General features: G+C 49.0%; 5 protein-coding genes across 5 annotated transcripts; 3 read left to right on the top strand and 2 right to left on the bottom strand.

The window, feature by feature from the left end:
- Positions 1 to 283: 283 nt before the first annotated feature.
- Positions 284 to 3,839, top strand: SETTUDRAFT_175540 (uncharacterized protein; the record flags this gene model as incomplete). Its single annotated transcript, XM_008024149.1, has 3 exons — positions 284 to 676; positions 729 to 2,923; positions 2,972 to 3,839. The coding sequence occupies 3 exons, from the start codon at positions 284 to 286 to the stop codon at positions 3,729 to 3,731; spliced, it is 3,348 nt and encodes a 1,115-aa protein (XP_008022340.1). The 3' UTR covers positions 3,732 to 3,839.
- A 261-nt stretch (positions 3,840 to 4,100) lies between these two features.
- Positions 4,101 to 4,523, bottom strand: SETTUDRAFT_37155 (uncharacterized protein; the record flags this gene model as incomplete). Its single annotated transcript, XM_008023727.1, has 1 exon — positions 4,101 to 4,523. One exon carries the CDS (start codon positions 4,521 to 4,523, stop codon positions 4,101 to 4,103), a length of 423 nt encoding a protein of 140 aa, XP_008021918.1.
- Positions 4,524 to 6,286: 1,763 nt separating this feature from the next.
- Positions 6,287 to 7,994, top strand: SETTUDRAFT_37154 (uncharacterized protein; the record flags this gene model as incomplete). The annotated part of the gene is made up of 2 exons (XM_008023726.1): positions 6,287 to 7,472; positions 7,528 to 7,994. 2 exons carry the CDS (start codon positions 6,287 to 6,289, stop codon positions 7,992 to 7,994), a joined length of 1,653 nt encoding a protein of 550 aa, XP_008021917.1.
- A 168-nt stretch (positions 7,995 to 8,162) lies between these two features.
- SETTUDRAFT_103304 (uncharacterized protein) lies at positions 8,163 to 9,347 on the bottom strand (the record flags this gene model as incomplete). The annotated part of the gene is made up of 3 exons (XM_008024148.1): positions 8,163 to 8,677; positions 8,725 to 8,881; positions 8,928 to 9,347. 3 exons carry the CDS (start codon positions 9,345 to 9,347, stop codon positions 8,163 to 8,165), a joined length of 1,092 nt encoding a protein of 363 aa, XP_008022339.1.
- Positions 9,348 to 11,110: 1,763 nt separating this feature from the next.
- On the top strand, positions 11,111 to 14,135 carry SETTUDRAFT_25780 (uncharacterized protein; the record flags this gene model as incomplete). Its single annotated transcript, XM_008023665.1, has 5 exons — positions 11,111 to 11,275; positions 11,327 to 11,713; positions 11,764 to 11,803; positions 11,855 to 12,801; positions 14,118 to 14,135. 5 exons carry the CDS (start codon positions 11,111 to 11,113, stop codon positions 14,133 to 14,135), a joined length of 1,557 nt encoding a protein of 518 aa, XP_008021856.1.
- Positions 14,136 to 14,532: the final 397 nt, after the last annotated feature.

Raw genomic sequence — 14,532 nt, 5'->3', positions numbered from 1 at the left:
GTAGATCATACCGTACAGAATTCGTATCGTCACCTATTCGATGAGGCCGAACAATGTGGGAAGAGCCAGAGGCAGTCTATCACGTGCACAGGGTGGAGGCGACGGCTAGCACTAGCGTGGCGTCAATCAATTAGCAGGGATGACGCGCTCGCGCGTACACGGTTTCGCGTTCTCCCTAGGCACTTTCTCCAACTGCTCCACCACCCAACAACAAACACTCTCCATCCCTCAATCGCCGTATACCTCGCTTCCAGGTGCTGTATACACTGGCGATAGAATCAACATGCCTGGCACAGTAGCAAGAGCGCCGGCGAAACGCGCCCTCGCCGAGACGTCCACCACGCGCACCAATGTGCAGACGTCGCCCCGCTCCGCAAAGAAGTTGAAGGTCAAGGATGGAAAAGACAGGAGCAGGCCGCCGGCGAGGACTGCCAATGACTCTTTCAATTCAAGCCAGGCAGGCCCCAGCCAGTTCGAGGAGACGTTGGAGCAAATGACACGGGACATGGAAACGCTGAAAAAAGACAACTCGGAGAGCGACCAGCAATGGCGGCGGCCACCGTTGCCCGAAGACTTCAATGAAATGACCCATAACCTGGTGTTTCAGCAGATCGAGGCCGAAGAGGGTGTGCTGAATGGGGGCAAGGCGACAGTCAAACTGTTTGGTGTGACCGAGGTGAGAAGTCGCCAGGTGCAGATGTGAAGACATGCTAATGAGTGCATTGCAGACTGGCCATTCCGTTCTCCTCCACGTCACCGGCTTTCAACACTACTTCTACGTCGCCGCGCCCATCAACTTCCACAAGGAAGACTGCGAGCCCTACAAGATCTTCCTCGAGAGCGAGTGCCAAAAGAGCTTCAACCAGCATGCGGCAGTCATAGCCTCAGTGCAAATGTGCATGAGGGAAAATATCCTGCGCTTCCAGGGTAATCAGAAGAGCCCATACCTCAAGATTACCGTCAACGACCCCAAGATGATCAACCGAGTGCGGATGATGGTACAAAAGGGCAATGCCAATTATAAACGACTTTGGCCGGCCAGAGAGGATGGCATCCTCACGTTCGACAACATTGCTTATGTACTGCGCTTCATGATCGATACCAAGGTCGCCGGTATGTGCTGGGTTGAAGTCCCTGCCGCCAAGTACAGAATGATCAACGTGCGAGAACGACATTCAAACTGCCAGATTGAGGCACAGGTGCATTACAGCGACCTAATTGCCCATCAATCTGAAGGCGAGTGGGCAAAGCTCGCGCCCCTCCGCATCCTCTCTTTCGATATCGAGTGCGCTGGCCGCAAAGGTGTTTTCCCTGAGGCGAATGTGGACCCCGTGATCCAGATTGCGAACGTCGTTACAAGATACGGAGAGGATAAACCTTTTGTCAGGAACGTCTTTTGTCTGGACACCGTTAGCCCTATCGTTGCGACACAAATTCTGTCCTTCCAAAATGAGGGCGATATGTTGATGAAGTGGCGCGACTTTGTCGAAGAGGCCGATCCGGATGTCATCATTGGCTACAACATCAACAACTTCGATTTCCCATATTTGCTAGACCGTGCCAAACACCTCAAGCTACAGAAGTTCCCATACTGGTCTCGTCTCAAGACGGTGCAGTCCAAGGTAGAGACATCCAACTTCTCCAGCAAACAGTTGGGAGCTCGAGATACCAAAACCACCAACACGAACGGTCGGCTACAACTTGATCTCCTCCAGCTGATTCAGAGAGACCATCAACTTCGAAGTTACACACTCAACTCTGTGTGCGCTCATTTCCTAAAGGAACAAAAGGAGGATGTACACCACAGCATGATTACGGAACTCTTCAACGGTGACTCCAACTCGCGAAGACGTCTGGCTGTATACTGTTTAAAGGATGCCTACCTCCCACAACGGCTTCTCGACAAACTCATGTGTCTGGTCAATTACACGGAAATGGCTAGGGTTACAGGTGTGCCGTTCAACTATCTTCTGGCCAGAGGACAACAAGTGCGCTTCATCAGTCAGCTGTTCCGAAAAGCCATTGATCATCAGCTGGTTGTCCCGGATCTTCCAAACCAAGGCGACAACGGCGATCAGTACGAAGGTGCAACTGTCATTGAGCCCAAGCGTGGTTATTACAAAGAACCTGTTGCCACTCTGGATTTCGCTTCACTGTACCCCAGTATCATGCAAGCTCACAATCTTTGTTACACAACATGGCTCGATAAGCAAACGGTGGAGAAGCTCAAGATGAAGAAGGATGAAGACTACATTGTGACTCCGAACGGCGACATGTTTTGTACAGCCAAGACACGCAAGGGTCTCTTGACGGAGATTTTGGAGGAACTGCTGGGTGCACGTAAGAGAGCGAAGAAGGAGTTGGCGGTCGAGACGGACCCTTTCAAGAAGGCCGTGCTTAACGGTCGTCAGTTGGCCTTGAAGGTCAGCGCCAACTCCGTCTACGGTCTGACTGGTGCCACCAACGGAAAGCTTCCCTGTCTTGCAATCGCCAGTAGTACCACCAGTTTCGGTCGTCAGATGATTGAGAGGGCCAAAGCTGAAGTCGAAGCAAAGTACAACATTGCCAATGGATACTCGCATGACGCAGAAGTCATCTACGGTGACACGGATTCGGTCATGGTCAAGTTTGGAACCTCCGAACTAGCAGAGGCAATGAGACTGGGCGAGGAAGCGGCGAATTACGTGACGTCCAAATTCCTCAAGCCCATCAAGCTGGAGTTTGAAAAGGTCTACTTTCCCTACCTGTTGATCAACAAGAAGCGATATGCCGGTCTTTACTGGACGAACCCGAACAAATGGGACAAAATGGACACCAAAGGTATTGAGACGGTCCGTCGAGACAATTGTCGACTTGTTCAAACCGTTATTGAGACTTCATTGCGCATGTTGTTGATCGACCAGGACCCGGAGGGAGCGCAGGAGTAAGTTGTGTGAATCTGAAATCGAGTTCCCATACTAACGAGAAGCAGGTTTGTCAAAGAGACCATTGCAGACCTTTTGCAGAACAAGATCGACATGTCCAATCTTGTCATTACCAAAGCCCTCACGAAGCAGGAAGACAAAGACGGCAAGGGTGGTTATGCCAACAAGCAGGCTCACGTGGAGCTCGCAGAACGTATGAAGAAGCGTGACGCTGGTTCTGCGCCCGCTCTCGGTGACCGTGTCGCCTACGTCATGGTCAGGGCCGCGACCGGAGCAAAGAACTTTGAAAAGTCTGAGGATCCAATCTATGTTCTGGAGAACAACTTACCCATCGATACGCGTTACTACCTCGATAACCAGCTCGCCAAGCCGCTGGGCCGAATCTTCGAACCTATCTTGGGTGAAAAGAAGGCAGCTTCGCTTCTTACAGGTGAACATACACGATCTATTTCCGTCGCTGCACCTACCATGGGTGGTCTTATGAAATTTGCGAAGAAGACGCAGACCTGCATGGGATGCAAGAAGCCTCTTACCGCTGCACATGAAAAGGAAGGTGCAGTCTGCGAGAACTGTCGACCTCGTATTCCTGAATTGTACACAAAGACCCTGACCAAAGTCAGCGAGCTAGAGGTCCGCTTCTCTCGTCTTTGGACACAATGTCAGCGTTGCCAGGGAAGTGTTCACTGCGAGGTCATCTGTGCATCGAGAGATTGTCCGATTTTCTACATGCGCATGAAGGCAAGGAAAGACGTCGAAGATGCAGGCAAGGAGTTGGTGCGATTTGACAAAGACGCGGCGCTCTGGTAGTCACGATGTTGTTCGCTCTCGGTAGCAGCGAGGCGTTTTGGTGTTTCATGATCTGTCAATCCACGTGTACAACAGCGGTGGTATGTGTTTAGATTAATTTATAGCGATATCCGTATGAGTAGGTTTAGTAAAGAATTACATGGCTATCTCAATGTTGGCTTTGTTTTACATGGCGATGGCAATGTCTTTTTTTCATGTTTGTTGCTACAAAGCGTGGTATATTGTCAGTCAGGATGTTGCGATTATCTCCTATGTTATCCCTCAAAGTACATCCCACACATCTGCCGAGTCAAACACATTCATCATCTCCGCCTCCCACGCAGCTATCCCATACTTTAAATTTCCTCGCCACATCTCTCCCCGACACCTTTATCGCAAAACGCCATGAATACCCTTCACCTGCATACGACCACGCCCACCACCACCACCACTAACCCCATTCACATCAACATCCTCCGCACCACTATTCCCCACATCCCCCTTGTCCAACCTCTCCAACCCCCCAACAAACATGTCAAGATCCCGCAGAAACAACTGGAACAACACGATTTCCTGCTGCTGCCGTAGCAAACTCGCCACCATTTGCTTCGTCTCGTGCAGCGATGACGCGCACATTGCCGTCGCACTCGTGAAAGGCGCATACGCACTGCTATATGCGGTGTAGCGTGTGGAATACGTGGTTTTAAGTAGATCTTGATATGCGCGCATGGTTTGGAGGAGGGATGGCGTGGGTTTTGCATGGGGCGTGGAGATGGCGTGGAATGGTGGTGTGGCGGTGATTCGCTTGTTCATTTTTGGGTGGTTTAGTTTAGGGAGAGGTAGTGGTGTGAGAGTTTACTTTTCAAATGTAGAGGGAGAGTTGGTGGTTGGCGTACATTGGGAAGTATCGGTGTGCATTGATTGCGTGTTTGTGGGGTTGAAAGGGGGAAAGTGCGTGTGATGGAGAGGGAGGGCGTGAGAAGTGGATGTGAAGATTGTGGTTTGTTTGCGGCGGGTTTCATGCAGTTGTGGCTCTGGTAACGTCTACTGTTTAGCATCCTTGCCTACTTGAATATTTTTATGTCTACATTTGGAACTGGTTGTTGTTTTCTTTCTCCTCGTTCCGGAGGTGCAGGTACCGTCCCAGATTAGAACACTTAACACTTTCTCTATCTTCATCCTCGTATAGCAAGTAGATATTAATAGCTAAATGCTGATAGATACGAATAGTTACTAAGATAAATATACTACGCCAAGGTGAAAGGCCTAGATGCTTTGTTGTGAAGGAAATCACATGTCTTGGATGCTTTTAGTTACGCGCTTTTATCGACATAATGGACAAACTGCGGAGAAGTGAGCTACATACCCGGGAAGACGGGACGGGCCGAGGCGGCTGTATGTAGGCCGGTGGGTGGGTAAAGTTTACGCAAAGGTGGGTAGAAGTTGCTAAGCCCTGGATAGAGGTAGAGGTTGGGTTGCATAGACCAGGTGCCTGCTGTCTCTTTACATATCACTATTTTAGACTTTGGTTCTAAAGAAAGCAAGAGGACATTACCAGACCCCATAGACATATACTATGACCAGACTAAAGCACTGACAGAAGCCAGCCTGCCGGTATGTAGCGTGTGTATGAATCACGTGACCCTATCGGCTTGGCATGTACGAAGAGGGCTACGGCGCTCCCCTCGAGTATCAGAGGCGAGGTTCCACTAGTATTTGCAGAAAGAGGAATGGGTAGCTTGGGAAGTAGATGGATTCAAGAGGGTATTGTCCATAGAGCATCCGCGGGCGAAGTTCCGTGCCCCACGAAACCCGGCATGGGGTCCTAGCAACGCTAGGTGATTTGAGGGGTTGGTGGCTTTTGGTACATGGCTGAAAACGGAAAAAATAGCCAATATTACCTGAATGCAAATCCATCCAAGATCAACGCCAGAACATGGCCTTTACATACCTAACAGCTGGAATCTTTTACGGCAGAATCACAGTAAATGTAGGAAATTGATTGAAGGATCCGGAATCTAGAATCTATAATTCTTCAAGTATGGCGCATACAATTTGTAGTACAGCACGTAGGTACAAGTCGCTTGTTCTCCATGTCCAGCTTTACCAGCTTACGGAGAAGGTGGGGAAGATTGAGGGGAAGGGGCGGGAGAGGGTCAATTTAGCGCAGTCTGTCACTCGCCTATCCTTGTTACACGACCGATATCATATACCGAAAGGTTACATGCAAGTGCCGTTTACACAGAACCCTGTCTTCGGCCTCCTAGACATCAGAGCTAAGCAGGGAAGTGGTAGGTATAGATAGTGAGGTGCGCCGCTCACTGGTACGTGTTGCTTCGTCGGCATCATAAACCGAAGAATCTCATACAATTGCCGTTTACAGACAACCCCATTATCCATTATCCCAGTATCAGAGCTAAGCGAGTAGCTCCAATTACAAAGTCACGCGGCTGTATACGTATACACCGGCACTAACTGGAACTCTTATTTAAATTGTCTCTTGACAGCATTCTTGGTGGTATGCCATTGAACCCAATTACTTACTCCCGTGTTTCCATTTCATGCACAAATTAGCAATGAATCCTCCCGACTTTTTTTCCTCGAAAGGACCTGAGAATTCAGTCGCCTTCATAGATGGCAGAGTCTACACCATGAACCAGGCACAGCCGTGGGCGGAGGCTTTCATTGTCAACTCAAAGGGCGTGTTTGAAGCAGTTGGTTCAAATGCTGAAATCAAGGCGATCGCCAAGAAGAGGAGGTTGATTCAGTATCAACTAAAGAGTAAATTCGTTATGCCCGGTATACATGATGCCCATACGCATCTCCCGTGTGGAAGCATGCAGCGTCTGGGAGAGGCACACATTGGGTTTAACAGCTCCAGTAACAACATGGCACACGACCTAGAGCATGCGGGCTGTGCTTGTGCGTACTCGAATGTCATGGGCGACTGGATCATTGGAAATTTCTACTCATCAGAAAACTTTCCTGACGGCATCCCCGATCGCAAATACCTAGACGAAAAATACCCAGACGTCCCCGTGATGGTGCGCGAGGTTTCATGCCATCGGGTTCTGCTCAACACCACAGGGCTTAAACGGGTAGGACTCAACAGAGACTCACAAGCGCCACACGGCGGCTCCTTGCCACGACGCCCGGATGGAGAGTTGACTGGCGAGGTTATCGAAGGAGCTATCGGAATGGTGTTCCTTGCCTTGCCTAGAACCCTTCTCGGCTACGTGAAAACCGCCCTGGAATTCGCGATTTCAGAGTGCCACCGCTACGGCATCACCTCTGTGCAAGAAGCTTCGGCAAACACCTTATACCTACACGCCGTGAAGGAGCTTGAATCGGAGAATCGACTTCCGCTTGACATCAGCACACACATAGTCTGTGCACCGGAAGGACCAGCATTGGAGCCTCGGGAGCGACTAGCCGCGCTTTTGAATGTTGCTGAAGCCTTTGAAAGTGAGCATGTTCACAGTGACTTTGTAAAGCTCTTTCTGGACGGAGCCCCTCTGCCGCCTAACTCAACACAAAGTGATCTGGACGAGAACGGCAAGCCTGATGAAACGCATCTGAACCTTACTTTTAACGAGCTGCTGGATTACCTCGTGCAATATGATGCCAAGGGGATGACATGCAAGGTGCATGTAGCTGGGGAGGGAAGTGTGCGCAGGGCACTCGAAGTCATGGAAGAGTTGCGAAAGAGAAATCCCAATGGTCCTCAACACGAACTTGCACATTGCAACGCAGTGCACCCAGGTGAATAAACCAGTCCAACTGGATTGAAATACGCAATGCTTAATCATTGTTCCAGATGACATTGCGCGCTTCGCGCCGGCGAGACTCACTGCAGAAATGTCGCCCGCCATATGGCACTTTCCGATTGCTGCCACAACACCAAAGCTGTTCAAGTGGCCGTTCAACGAGATGTTAGCGACAGGAGCCAAACTCACCATTGGATCCGACTGGATTTTGACCTTGAATCCAAGCTTGTTTGATGCTCTTGCTCATCTAGTTGAGCGCATCCAAGGTCCAAACATGCCGAAGCCGGACAAAAAGGCGGCAGGAGAGCTACTATGCCGTATCATTACCATGGGAGGCGCAGAAGCTGTTGGCAGAAGCCATATCCAGGGTAGCATCGAGGTCGGGAAGAAAGCCAATTTCATCGCCGTGGACAGGGATTTAAGTGCGGGAGAATTCGCAGGAGCGAACGTTTTAAAGACTTGGTTCGAAGGCCGACAAGTGTACAGCTCTGTCGCTGGAGAGATGGCTATTGCGTAATGTTAGTGGCAAGCAAGCAGTGCTAAAGCTTCGCCTCATAACATTATTTGAAGATCACATTTCACTGTTTGTGGAGTAGATAACGTATTACTTGAATTATTATGATCGTATATACGGAAGTTGCTTGCTTTATGAGTGATTTCCAAGCAAATTGATCGCCACCATACCTCATACTTCATTCGCCGCAGATCCTCGATACTCCTGCTCCAATGTCGTTGTAACTGTTATTCTTTTACTTTCTGCCGCAAGCTCTTCTTGGCTGCTCTTTGTGTCGTCCCACCATGTATTAGGCTTAGAAGGTGTCTTGCGAGAGGTACTGACGGTTACAGATCGCATCTTGATCGCATTCAGGTTGTTGGAGGCTTCGCGAGAGCCATTGCGAGGGTGCTGAAAGTATCCGTGTCTGTCAGAAGAGACATGAGGTGTCTGGGTGCTACGATATAGAACCGCGAAAGCAGGACCGCACCCGATACAAAGAGCGACGCTTGTCTCGATAATCGTCCAAAGAGCGATCCAAGCCGGGCTTGGAAATTTGTTAGTTCCAGCTGTATCGCCTATCTGAACGACACGCAAAGTCGCAAAAGCAATGCATACGAGGCCAGAGGCGAACAGTGCAATAATGGCTATCTTTTGGCCGCGCGCAATTCGGAGGTTCCAAACAAGTCGGATCGGTAGAAACATAACTATTCCTGTTAGTTTTAATCATTGCATAGTCGTGTTGGGGACGCACTCATAAAATCCGATGCGATATCTACGGCATAAGAAGCGTAGAGACAGGCAAGCTGACCACGAACACTTCGCTCATTTTTTGGGCAATCTCCCATGCTCAAAGTCGCTATAATGTCAGGGCAAGAGGTGGCATAAGAGACGAAACAGCCAACAAGGCCCTGCTAAGCGTTAGTCAGAGCAAAGCATGTAGAATGGCATACTTACAACGATACAAAAAGTCAAAACCGCCCACCAAAGCCGCATGTATACTGCGGGCAGGCCATTCATCAACTTCTTGTAGAGTGCCAGCAAAGATAACTTTACGGACCACAAGGACAACCAAAATAAACCTGTCGTCACAAAGCTCATCCGAATGCAAAGAACAACATCAGCCATCATGTCTGGCCATGGCGCTATTTGCCCCTCGTTGACCTTATCCATTAAGATTATTACAGGGGCGACGATAACGTAACAGATGGACATGGCAAGGAATAATACAAACCCTGCATAGAGGAGGTAATCCTGTAGTTCGAGTGCCCTTCGCTTCCATATCTGGATGCCGATGCGCGCAAACACGAAGAGCGAAGTAAATACTATGAGGGGATAGGCAGCTTGGTAGAACTGGTCTTTTGAGATGGAAGTCATTATTGCGTTTTACACGAAGGAAATTATGTGGAGAGAATGATCTGAAGAGGAAAAAGAAAGTTTTTCCACTTTGGTCGCTGGTGAAATTGCTGGATACATATTGGACACTGGTACATTTGACACTATTTTCACAGGTGACTCTGTCAGGAGAAATCAGCCTCATAATCGTTGCTAGCTGGACAATGACTCGATTTTGAACTTGTGGCTTTGGGAGGGATTGTGGCACGGTTTATCCGCGGTGGATGCGTTTCGCAAGGGATGAACACGGCTCGGTAGAGGATAAAGATTAGGGAATCCCTCTCACTATTTATGACGCGGACTGTATACTATCAGCCTCAAAACCGCTAGGAGTCAGCTCTCATTTCAAATTTGTTATCAGCTAGCTTTTTCTTCGGAGAGTAGGCACGGGGCTCCGCGGATTGTGTCGACTGCATGGCAGGAACTCGACGCATGTATTCCCCGTATCCAAGAACTTTTTGCGATGCAGGTGCAAATGATAGCATAAATGTAAGTTCTGCATCTTGCCGCCAAGCTTGCAGTTGTTGAGGCACGTGGTTGGCTGTCGCTTCGAACGTTTTGACGAAGATGCAGGAGATCGCTGTGCAATGTCACAGAAAGGGCGCGCGCCAAGATCATCTCATGTGGAGATCTGCAAAGGCACGCTCGTTTCTACGCCACGAAGTAGGCCCCCCACTTGCCAGTCCGAAAGACTTGCCTATTCAGGCACAGCTTACAATGTACCTCTTATTGTCCTCGAATACACCAGGGCTTCTAGATCTTTCATTCCAGAAACCTTATTTTGGTTCACTCGACTTTCTGGCGTTGTAGCAGCAGGTGGAATTACTCAACATGGTCAGCTGCAGCTCTGTGGGGTGGCCATTCACGGAATAGCAGACTGATGCTACCTCCATCAGTGTTAAGTACATGGGCAGGAAGCAAAGAGCTGGGGATAATCATATTGATCGGCATATCCACTCGCGATATGGATGGCGCCACGGGAGTATCCCGTGGCAAATTCGCACATCAATCTGCCGATCAACTTGTTGGACCCCAACCTGAACGCGTATATGTACGGTCCGATTTCCCAGTATTCTTGGAACTATTGAAACCGGGACCATGAGCATCCAAGAGCTGAGAGCTGAAAGATTCCAGGAAATACTCGCAGCCACGCTGGGCACACGAACAATGGAAATGGAAGGGAAATACAGCTCGCAACATACCGCCTGTTTCGCTACTGCTAGGTCGACAGAAATTACCGTGGTGCATAAACGAGGCAATATGTAAGGACTCCAGCGCACTAGTCGTCGTGCCCATGCCCATCCAGGAGCCTGGCCCATGGTGCGTCAAAATCCATACTTGCGATAAATAACGCTCTACAGTAGACCTGAGTTATAGGACTATTTTTGCGTACCCGGATAAACCTCCTTAGCAGTGGCTGCATGTCAGCTTTACCCACCTGAGAGTGGATGCGTGCGGATCAACATTGTGGTTTGACTCGACGTATCGATTTTCCCCCACTTCCGACGCCCATGTGGAATGTAGAGGGCCAATTTGTTGACCTGTGTAACCACTTAATCCCGGGCGGGGATAAAGACCAAGAAGAAATAAATGAAGTGTGATCCCCTAGCGCCAGGCCATCCCCAACGTCGCCACAAAGTCTTACCGGTCACTGCGGACTCTCCCCTGGATCGTTCCGCAGGTATTTGTCACATCGCATTTGGGGCCTTAAACTTTCTGACAACGCTGGTACTTGCAGTGCAAGCATGAAGTTCCTCGTTTCACTTGCTGCCTTGCTGGCAGTTGGACTGGCCGAAGACCCGCTTGAGCCGGCCGACTTTGATGTCAGAGCTGCCTTGCAGGCCGAGGGTGTTGACGTCTCAAACATACCCAATTCCGCGAAGAGGGCGGATAGTGCCTGTTCCGCCGCAGTACGTATTAGACGTTGAACGACCGTGTTGAACCACGCTAATACATTCCAGTGCGATATACTGGAGAAGACTTTTGGCGATGGCTCGGTCTTGAAGGAATCCAGCCCTGCATACAAGACGTTTACTCAATCCTACTGGTCTGCCCAGCAGAGAAATATCACGCCAGGATGTATCTTCAAGCCTGAGCAGAGGAGGGATGTTTCAGTTCTCGTTCTGGTTTCCAGGCTCATGGGCTGTCCATTTGCTGTCAAGAGCGGTGGACACTCAGCAGTACCTGGAGGATCCAACGTGCAAGACGGCATCACTGTTAGCTTCGAGCGGATGAACAGAACCACTCCATCCGCTGATAAAAAGAGTGTCACATTTGAGCCTGGTCAGACTTGGGTCGATGTGTACAGGAAGCTAGAACAGGACAAGCTGGCCATCATTGGCGGCCGAGTAAGAGAGGTGAGACCAGGGCAAAGAAACACAATGCTGACTATTTTTAGGCTGCCAGTGTCGGTGTCGGAGGCCTGACTCTCGGTGGAGGTACGTCCTGTTTCAGTCATTGAATGATTTCCACAGGCTAAGCATATCCAGGTATCTCTTACTTCTCGAGCATGTACGGGTTAGCATGCGACAATGTCATTTCGTATAAATTGGTCACGGCGTGTGGTAAAGTGATCAATGTCGACAAGGACTCATATCCTGACCTCTTCTTCGCGCTGCGAGGCGGCGGCAACAACTTTGGTATCGTCACCAAATTCAACGTGGTTGCCATCGCCAGAGATCCAATCATGTGGGGAGGCACGCGAACGTACACCAGCAGGACCTTTCCTGCTCTTCTCAAGGCATACTACAACCTTGGGCTGAACGCAACCAAAGACGGAAAGGCGCACCAGATTCTGTCATTCGCCTGGGCTGGAGGCGAGATTGGCCCAATAGCGGTTGTAGAGCTGGAACACGCCGACAAGGTGGAAAACGCGACCGTCTTGAGCGAGTACAATGCCATTAGTAGGGAAGAAGCAGTCCAGTACAACACGAGCTTCAAGAGCCTTGTCCAGCTCACCAGCGAACTGGGCGAGACGGCCGCCGCTCCTGGCCTTCGCCAACAGTTCTGGACCTGGACTTCCAAGCTTGACCTCGACCAGGCTACGAGGACCAAGGACATTTTCTACGAGGAGCTCAATAAAATCGCAGAGTTTACTGATATCTCGCCTGCGCTCTCCCTCCAAGTCATCACGGAGCCCATGATCGAAAAGACGGCACGGAACGGGGGGAACCCGCTAGGTCTCGATCCCCAAGACGGCCCTCTGATGCTGTCGCTTGTTTCAATCCGGTGGACCAAGGCCACGCATGACCAGACGGTGCACGACTTTGCAGAAAAGGTGCTGAAACGGTGCGTGGCAAGTGCCAAGGAAGCAGGCACGTCGACAGATTACCTGTACATGAACTACGCCAGCCCGTGGCAAGATGTGATTGCCGGTTACGGCCCCGAAAACAAAGCCAGACTGCGGGACGTGGCCAACAAGTACGACCCCACCAGCGTGTTTCAGCGACTGCAGCCGGGCTACTTAAGCTCGACGGACCACCGTCTACCTGAGTTTCTGTCGCGGTTTCACATGTCCTTGTCAGGTGGTTTTGGTTTCGAGACTCGTTTCAAAGCCACTTACATGCAGTTACGGGCATCGTATCAATCCCAGTATCCATCCATCCATCCATACATACATACATACATACATACATACATCCCTCGATGTTTTAATGTAACGTACTACACCAGTGAGGCGGCCAAACCAGTGAGGCGGCCACTTTTTCTTGGCACTGCGAACACGACAAAGAATACATTATGTCTCTACAACGTAACGCTATCTTATCGTACAAAGAAGGCAGGATTAACCTTACGCTTTAGGCCTTTACTACTAGCTAATTTAAGACTTTGCAACGTGCTGCAGCAGCCTATAGCATATAATATTAGCAGCTCTCTAATTAGCTTTATAGAATTACTAATTAACTTAATACACAACCTAGAGTCTAAAAGCTTACTATAGCAGAGGAATAGACTATTGTATAATATATTCTTAACCTTAACGCGCGAGGATTTGCGCCCTAGCTATGTAAGGTAGTAGATATTGCTAATTAATTGCTAGCTGCTTATAGTAGGGTACCTATTAGTAAAAACTAGGCTTAGCGCTTTATTACTTATACAAAGGAGTTTAAGATAGCTTTTAATTAAGCAAAGGACTATTAGAGAGCCCTTTAGGAAGACTTAGAGGTTATTAGCTTATAGTTTAAGCTTGTACAAGATACAATTAACTAGTTTAGAGTCTATCTAGATAATATCTGTAACGGGCTAGGTAGCCCGCTACAGTACAGATAGCGGTGGCTATCTTATGTATCAACTACGCAACGATATCAGCAGCTCTGATATCTTGTGCCAGCCTTTTTGGCGCGGTGGGCGCGTTGTAGTTGCGTGCGCAGTCTAATAGGACTCGACCCGTTACAATATCTACAACTTTAATAAGACTAGCTTCTAGATAGGCGTTATTAGCTTAATAAAGGTTATTACTAGTTTAGAACGTTATACAAGACTAAATCTTATCTAGCTAGGGGACTAGGAGTAGGTAATAGTTATCTAAGGCATCTATGCTACTAAGTATGCTATTCTACTATTTATTATCTACAAAAAATACGTCTACATCTCTGCATAGTACAAAGAGCAAGATATCCTATATAATTAGAAAATTTTAGTCTTAGAGAATAGCTAGACTAATAATTAGCTTAGTCTTAAGTAGTTAAAGCACTTTAACGCGCATACAAAGACGCGTTAAAAGGGGTTATATAGGCTGCTAATCTTAGATAGGCACAAGAGCTACCTTAATAAGGATTTTAAGGAATACTGCCTTATACACAAGATCCTTACGCTCTATATGCCCTCTTACTTATCGCACATCCTTTAGCCACTTAATGTAGTGTGTTTCTTGCTGTTAAAATTAAAGTACTCTTAACGCGTACAAGACTTAGCACGCTAACGCGTTTACTATATTAATAAGGCTTCCTTCTTGTAACGGGCTAAACGCCCTTCGCCTCCCATACTCGTCTACGACCTCGTTTACTCCACCTGCCCGGCCCGATTGTTACCCTAGCAACCAGCATTGTATATAGATAGCTACGTAGCCGAGAGCTTAGCTCTCTATCGAATACAATCTTGTTACCTTGGCCTGTCCGATCGTGCTCCCGAGCTTAAGACTACCCTCCGGGGTCGAGCCCCTTACAGT

This window comes from Exserohilum turcica, assembly GCF_000359705.1.
Source record: "Exserohilum turcica Et28A unplaced genomic scaffold SETTUscaffold_11, whole genome shotgun sequence".
In the NCBI taxonomy this organism is placed as follows: domain Eukaryota; kingdom Fungi; phylum Ascomycota; class Dothideomycetes; order Pleosporales; family Pleosporaceae; genus Exserohilum; species Exserohilum turcicum.
This window is presented reverse-complemented; position numbering and strand designations above follow the sequence as displayed.